We start from the raw sequence: 7,705 nt of genomic DNA, 5'->3' as shown, positions 1-7,705 counted from the left end.
CAGCATGGAGGTGTTTCAGCAGGTGCCTGGAGGCAGAGTCTGAGACATGCTGGGTCTTCCGGTGCAAACATCGCACTGCAGAGGGTGGGGGGTGATGCCAAGAGGCCAGTCAGCTCTCACAGTGCTCAGAGAGAAATAACAGTAGAAGGGGTAACCTGTGCAGAGTTATTCTCACTAAACCACTTTGGTTTCAGGTGAAACCAGTACGGGAGTTAGTCGAGATGAATATATTGCAAATGTTGCTAAGGATATAGAGAACAAAATACCGCAGGTGTTTGATCTTGACCAGATACGGAAAGGCTTTGGACCAGACATATCCCCTACAACGGTGGTGCTGTTGCAGGAACTGGAACGTTTTAATAAGCTGATCGTTCGCATGGCAAAGTCCCTGGCTGACCTGCAGCGCGTAAGTAGGAACAGCTACTCGAGGAGATCCGTCAGGCTGTACCTCCCCCAGGCCAGCACTCAGACTCTCACCGTCTTTCCAGGCCTTGGCTGGGGAGGTTGGAATGAGCAGTGAACTGGATGACGTGGCTCGGGCTCTGTTCAACGGGCAGATTCCTGGCATCTGGCGGCGGCTGGCCCCCGACACGCTCAAAACACTGGGGAATTGGATTATTTACTTCAGAGCTCGGTATGACCAGTACACCAGCTGGGTAAGTGAGTGCCTCTGGAAAGCTTTTGTTTTGTTCATCTGCAGGATGTGCTGGGCAAATTGAAGAAGTCAGTGTCCACACACTGCTAGGTAATTCCTTGAACTAATGCCAGTCACCGCCTAGAACGATAACGCATCACTGCAGGACCACCTGGCCACCGGCGCGTCTTTAAGCGCGCTGGCCTCTGGGCCTAGTGCGAGGTGTGGTGGGAGAAGCAGGCGCTGCAGAGGGATTCCCGTGCTTGCAGGTTACCGAGGGCGAGCCCAGGGTGCTTTGGCTCTCTGGCCTGCACGTGCCGGAGGCGTACCTGACCGCGCTTGTGCAAGCTACCTGCCGGAAAAACAAGTGGCCTCTGGATCACTCCACCCTCTACACAGAGGTGACCACGTACAGGACGGCAGAAGATGTCACCGAAGGGCCTACTCAAGGTAGAGGGGTTAATGATTATTTGGCAAAAATACTGAAGTAGTTCACTGGTGAGAGAGGGAGAAATTGCCTGGCGTAGGGAGGAGATACTACTTAGAGAATACATCCGTAGACCAGCAGCCTTGGGTTTGCACACCCCGCCCCTGCCCCTTGTGCACGCTCTCTAGATCCTCTTTTCTGAATGGCTGGAACGTTACCAGTCCTGGCAGTTTGTAATGACCTATTTGCACCACAGATAATACCCTGAAATGTATTCGAACAAAAAATAAATAGACCCCTGTATGATTTATGGTGTAACTCCATCTTCAGGAGATCTCTAGGACTAGTGCAGCTCTAAACGCAGGGTGGGGGACAGCTCAGCAATGCTTTGGGTACAAACCCGGCTGGGAACAGGGCAGCAAAAAGAGAAAGCTGGTGGTTTTTCCTAAATCTGACTTTCAGTTAAAAATAAACGTCCCCTCAGGGGCTTACCTAGACCAGTCTTTATTTACTACCCTTTCACCGAACTGCTTGGTGCTGGTACCAGAACACCTCTGTCCCAACCCTTCCCTTTTTGTCAGCGTGACCCAGCGCACAGCCCCACAGGGGTACAGAGCTCTCACCTCTGGGTACTGGGGCATGTCACTGGGGGCTGGCAGCCACCGCAGGGCAGGAGCTGCACGTAAAGCCGTGCATATGGCTCCTGCAGGACTGGGTGTCTTAAACTGGGGATGTTTTCAGTGCCTCAGTTCGCACGCGGTGTGGCCCTTTCTGCCTGCACAGGCTGCTTCATTTCCGGGCTGTTCCTGGAAGGAGCAGGATGGGACAGGGAGCAGGGCTGCCTCACCAGAAGCCAGCCTGGTGTCCTGGTGGAGGAGTTACCCGTGCTGAAGATCATCCCTGCCGAGGCGCACCGGCTCAGGCTCCAGGTACTGCTCCTCGGGGACACAGTGGCCTGTGAGCTCATTACTGTCCTTGTGTGTCCACAACCCCTCCCCTCCGCACACACCAGTCACCAGTACCACTCCTTTGTGAGGGGTGCGCTTTGACACTTCTCCTTACAGTGGCCATCAGTCAAGTTTTTCTTTGCTGAGGGTGACACTCAAGGGGGTTGATTCCTGTGTTGCCCCTTCCCCATTCAGGCACTATGTGACAAGTCTCTTGGGACACTCCGGTGCTCCCACTACTCATTATTTCCTGTGACCAGTCAGTGACACAGAGTTCACCATCTCTGGATAACAAAACCAGTGACTTTCTGAGGACAGTCATCGCTTCCCGATGTTCCTGATGTTCCTCCTCGTTCCCCCTTGTTCTGATAGCACTGACCCTGCCCTTCTTTCCTCCGTGCTCTTTCAGAACACGCTGCGGACCCCTGTCTACACAACCTCCCAGCGAAGGAACGCGATGGGCGTGGGCCTGGTCTTTGAAGCTGATCTTTACACCACAAAGCACATTTCCCACTGGGTCCTTCAAGGAGTTTGTCTCACCTTGAACACAGAGTGACAAGGTGATGCTGCCACTCACTTTTTCCCACAGAATCCAACCTTGTGGCCATGGGTGGGGGTGACGCCAAACCAGGAGGAGATTCAGCACCTTGGGTGGGGTCATGGCCACTCAGGCACAGCTGATTGATAAACAGTACAGTACCACCAAGCTCACCCCACCAATAAATGTATTTGAAGAGATTTTAAATGGATTTGAAGTGTTTTTCAGAACGTGCATTTCCGGTACCTGGCAGCGGTAGTGAGGCCGTCTCGCACACACAAAGACTGAGGTTTGCCTGTATGGTTGTAAGAAATGGTTTTAATTGCCCAGAGCATCACTTCTGCTGTGCAGAGAAGCGGTGCCTTTCATCAGCCTCGAACAAGTGGCAGGGTCCATCAGTCATACAACAGATCGCCATAACAATATGGCAAGAACCACCCACAAACCCGAAACCCGCTGCCGGTTAACGCAATACACTTAAAACCAGTAAACCACAGGTAACAAACTTTCTTAACCAACCATTTTCCAGCAACAGCTTCTCCCTGTCCCACCCCACCAGACCCTACCCCACCACCGGCAAGGCGTAACGCTGAGGCGCGTCTCCTGGGCTTCCGAACAGCAGGTGACTGAGTCGTGAGGGTGCACAGGGGGCCTCGGACTCACGGCTGTCCCACCCCTCCGAGGCTGGGGACAGCCCTGCTGTGGGGTGTCATGCTGCACAGGGAACGGGGCCTGCCGTCCCATCCCTGCCTGTGCGGGGGGAGCTGACAGCGCTCCAAAGTTCCGGAGGGAGACACACACCAATACAGAGCTGCAGAAGCTTAGAGGGGCAGAGTACAGCCGGTGCGGGCAGGGCAGGGGGCAGGCGGGGATCCCTCAGCAGCTGTCACGGAGATTATGCGTTCCAAGTGTTTGAAGGCACATCATAAGCTTAGCAGCATTTGGGAGCCATTGGTTCTTGCTGGTCCTACTCAGAGGCTGCAGACAAGAGTGAAGCAGAGGTGAGCTGCAGGTGCTGTGCAGAATTTAAGAAAAATGGTCAGATTTGTGCTCCTTTCCCAAACTTACATACTCTCCCAGCTCTCAGTTACCTTTCTTTCCTAGGAAAAAATAATGGTAAAAACCTAATGAAGAAGTCTAGCGGCTGTTGGGTCTTCCTGTTGCTTACTAGAAAGGAGCTGGGGAACCAGGGCGAGCGCAAGGCACCTCCACCCCTCCACGAGGCTAAAACGCAGGGATGCCAGCAGGTTCTCCTCCTGCAGGGACTGCGTACAGCACTTACTACAGACACACGTTTCAGAGGAACAGCTCAGGTGTCTCAGCTGCCAGATGCCCAGAACAAGACTAAGGTTTCCAGTAAACAGAAATAATCCCTTTACAACAAGTGTAGGCTGAAGCATAAAGCCCCCTTTCCATACTGGATAACCAGTTACATGGTCTCCCTGGAAAAGGAGCTCTGAGCCCGTGTGGAAGGTGCTACAAGTGCAGGGCACTGACTAGTGTCCGAGGTGGAAGGGAGCCACTCAATGGAAAACCAAAACAGCCACCACCAAACGAACCACGGGCACCCCCACGTTCTCACTCTCTGGATGAGGAGCACTAACCCCTTCAAAAACAGGGCTTGGGCCCTCCTCCCATTTTTTACTTACACAAAGCCACAAAGTATTTAGGGTTAATCCAGTAACACTTGCTGGGACTCTCGGGATTTTGAGGAACTATGAACAGAGTTTGCAATCGAGAGCACGTGCCTGTGAAGGAAGAGCTGTCCTTAGGTCACTGTAAAGTGTACGTACATCTACACTGCTGTCAGTGCCGCGGTGAGAAAGGCTTTGTGTGGGGTCAGTGTTTACACAGCGAAGACAAGAGACCCAAGGCCAGGACCACGTTAACAGCCGGCCGGTTCTGCTGCAGGCTGCGGCTAAGGTTTCACCACCCTCGGTGCCTAACGCAGCCTGTACCTTTGTCCCCACATGTGGTTCCGCTGAAGGGAGCGGCGCTCAGCAGCAAGCGGTCGGGTACCCCTGAACTGGCCACACGCAGCATGGAGTGGATATATTTATATACCTCGCCATATGACACGGTCCTACTGGGTTTCATTAGAGGAGCACAACCGATTAACGTCGGAGCTGGAAGAGGTTTGGCATGCACGGGGCGTCAAAAGAAACTTTACTGCAGGTGCTAATTATCCTACAGGATCACAGTGCATAAACAGCCACAGAGCGGAGCACGTCAGTGGTGTTACACAGTTCTGTCTGGCCCCGAGTGCTTTCTGACCGCTTTGCTCCCCTGGACCTGATCCACCGCCAGCGTTTCGACCTCCGGCTGGGGCTGGGATGGTGCGATGTGGTGGATGCGATGCGCCACCCCAATGTGCGCCTTGTGTGGCTTCTCTCGGGCTGGGCTGTGCGATTCCCCGGAGGCACGATCAGATGGGATGGGTGGGATCACTAACGGCCTCTCCTTGATAAGATGGACCTCGGCCGTTTCCCTGGCCAGCAGGAAGGGGGTGGGGTCAGGCATGGCATCCACATGCTCCCTGAGCAGCAGCTTCCGGCTCTCCGACCCTATTCTGTAGGCCTCTTCAAACTCGGGGTTGAGCGGGGTGGACAGACTCTTCTTCATTCGGCGCCGAGGCGTCTCCGGCAGTTTGTCTTTGGGAGGGGACGGCTTATAGCTGGACAACACAGGGCTGCCAGAAGGGGTCCCCTCCGAAGTCCCACTGGAACTCATCAGCTTCTTCTTGGTAGCGTGGAGCTGAGATGTTAGATACGCGATAGTGCTCGCTCTCTGCTCCAGTTCGCTGGACAACATATTGAGCTTATGGCTTTTCATTTTTAACTCTTCTAAGTACTTCTTTTCCCTTTCTTTAATGGTGTTTTCCAGCACCATTATCATAGCGTTCTTCTGTTCAAGTTCTTTCAATAATTCGTTGTTTTCAGCCTCTTTGACTTTCAGCTGAGCTTCAAGCTCTTCACATTTTCTTTTGAGTTCATCGCTTCGTGAAGTACCATTTCCTAGGACAGGACAAGCAGAAGTGTTTCAGGTTAACAGTAGCTGCTAAGTAAACTCGAGCCACAGAGTTCCTTTTGCCACCCCAAAGCCACAGGAGAAATCCCCGACTAGCTTCAGCTAACACTCTTACAGTCAGCTCACCTTCAGCAGCACCAGGTCAGCGTTTACGGAAACGATGACAAGCTAGTGTCACTCACCATGGTCCAGTAGTGTTGGTACTAAACAGAGGTGTTCTGGGGAAGAAGGACAGAAACCTCGGTGCTGAGCTAGCTCAGAATTTCCTCTGGTTATCAAGAGGAACTTCTCCCACTGCACACACCAGGCTGGCTGGGATGAGCGAGGGGGCAGCTGTCATGGCTCACCTGGAGAAGACACTCAGGGCAGCTGAAGCTGGGACTCTAAGGTGGGGATGTGCCTCTTCTCAAAGGCTTCGCTGCTGCTGAGCCTGGCTGCCTTCACAAGAGCGTGACCCATCACCCCGAGACACCAGGGGTTCTGCTGTCCACGGTGAGGACACACCACCAGGACTAGGCGGGCTGACTTATCGTCACACCACACGGTGTGTGGGGCCCTTGCGTAACTCTGTCCCGGGCATTACAGCCCTGGGACGGCTCCCAGCCGTTCAGCAGAGACCGGCAGCCTGAGCCTCTCCAGGAACAAGCGCTCCATGTCACAGAGCTGTTAACTTCCAGCATGGCACTGCATCACCACAGTGGCAGAACTGACACGTCACCTACTCTGGAAACCCTGTGATGAGACGCATCTGAGTGACTATGTATATAAAAAAATAAAGGTGAACAGAGAAGCTTTGTGATGCAATTACAGTAACAGCTACGTTTCAACAATAGCCTGACTCTTCCGCCCCTATAATTCACGTCCTATGTTCCCATAGAGCGTGCAGGGAACCGACTGTCTAGTGAGAGTCAGCAGCTCTGCACTCTATTCCTGGCTCTTTCAGAGAGCCCCTGCGCGGCCTTGGTGAAGAACTTGTGACATTTACTTCATAAATAACAGTAAGTCTGGAAAATAGAAAACTACTCTCACACCTTTAGCACTTATACAGTCGACCTCCTAAGTGCAAAGTACTCGCACCTACTCACGATGGAGAAAATACAAACAAGGAGAAAGATGAGGAAGTTTAACATGAACATTAGAGGAGAAATGCTACGTACTCCTTACCTGACAGGTCTGAACTCTTTACAGTCAGCTCATAGGTTAAATCTGAGGAAAAAAGTTGATTTTTTTTTGTTAGAACATCATCATCTACCCCGTACCGCACCTGGCGAGCACGTTTACAACAGCCTAGTTCAGTAACAACGCAACCCCCTCTCTCCCCGCCTGAAGCAGTCCTCGGCGATTCACTGCAACCACCACCTTTTTAACAAAACAAATAAGCCTGTGCTGAATGATCGCTCGGCTGTGGCCAAGCTCCGTGTGGATGCCCCTCAGTACCCCTGGTGGTGGGCTGGGCTGCTGAGGCTTCGCTGCTGAGTGGGGAGCAGTCGCTCCATTCCCGTGGAAAGAATTCGACACCTATCGGCACCAGCGTCTGCTCCCAGGTACCTGTGCAGTGCTGCTGCAGGCGCCGGATCTCCGCGTGCAGCCCCTTCAGAGTGCTGGCGTGTTCTCGCTGGAGGAACAGCAGGTTCTTCTGGGCGCTCTGGAGCTGGTTCTCCAGGTTGGAGGTTGCCATCCTGACATGCAGTTCTGCTGGCAGGAAACAGACACAGAACTGCGGGTTACGGAGCACGCATCCTCTGTGCTCAGAGGAGCTGCAGCCAGGATCGGCACATCGGTTGAATTCTGCGATTAACGAATTGATTCCTGATCGAGCAAAGGCCACAAAAGGCTCCGGACTACATCAGTTCAAGGTGCTCTAAGTTCATAGAAAGCCTAATTAGACGCTAGGCCAGAGCAGCGCAGGGAACTCATTTGTTTGGAGTTAACACGTTTAGAGGATTAATGTCAGACAGACTAAGTCACTAATCCTGTTAGGAGATAAAAGTGGAGTTCTGAGAAATGGGCTAGTATGTCCCTCTGTCTGGCCGGGGGATTTCCACTCACCTCCAGGGATGCAGGAGTTAGTAGCATCCCTGGAGGAGAACAAGGAAGCGCGCACTAAGCTGCACCATCTCTGCAGAGCCAGG

The 7,705-nt window shown here is 53.0% G+C and overlaps 2 protein-coding genes across 2 annotated transcripts in view; one reads left to right on the top strand and one right to left on the bottom strand.

The window, feature by feature from the left end:
• Nucleotides 1-2,564, top strand: part of DNAH10 (dynein, axonemal, heavy chain 10) — a gene marked incomplete at its 5' end in the record, with an annotated part of 50,551 nt that extends 47,987 nt beyond the window's left edge. Inside the window, 5 exons of the mRNA XM_010135948.1 lie at nt 195-406; nt 489-656; nt 904-1,084; nt 1,845-1,990; nt 2,418-2,564. Of these exons, the coding sequence (XP_010134250.1) occupies nt 195-406; nt 489-656; nt 904-1,084; nt 1,845-1,990; nt 2,418-2,564 (854 nt within the window). The remainder of the gene's footprint in view (nt 1-194; nt 407-488; nt 657-903; nt 1,085-1,844; nt 1,991-2,417) is intronic.
• Nucleotides 2,565-4,784: 2,220 nt separating this feature from the next.
• CCDC92 (coiled-coil domain containing 92) lies at nt 4,785-7,259 on the bottom strand. The gene is made up of 3 exons (XM_010135947.1): nt 7,122-7,259; nt 6,738-6,779; nt 4,785-5,560 (listed from the first exon to the last, which is right to left on the bottom strand). Exons 1-3 carry the CDS (start codon nt 7,249-7,251, stop codon nt 4,785-4,787), a joined length of 948 nt encoding a protein of 315 aa, XP_010134249.1. The 5' UTR covers nt 7,252-7,259.
• Nucleotides 7,260-7,705: the final 446 nt, after the last annotated feature.

This window comes from Buceros rhinoceros, unplaced genomic scaffold (assembly GCF_000710305.1).
Source record: "Buceros rhinoceros silvestris isolate BGI_N320 unplaced genomic scaffold, ASM71030v1 scaffold12435, whole genome shotgun sequence".
Taxonomy (NCBI): Eukaryota; Metazoa; Chordata; class Aves; order Bucerotiformes; family Bucerotidae; genus Buceros; species Buceros rhinoceros.
Note: the sequence above shows the minus strand (reverse complement) of the source record. Positions and strands in the feature narration are given on the sequence as shown.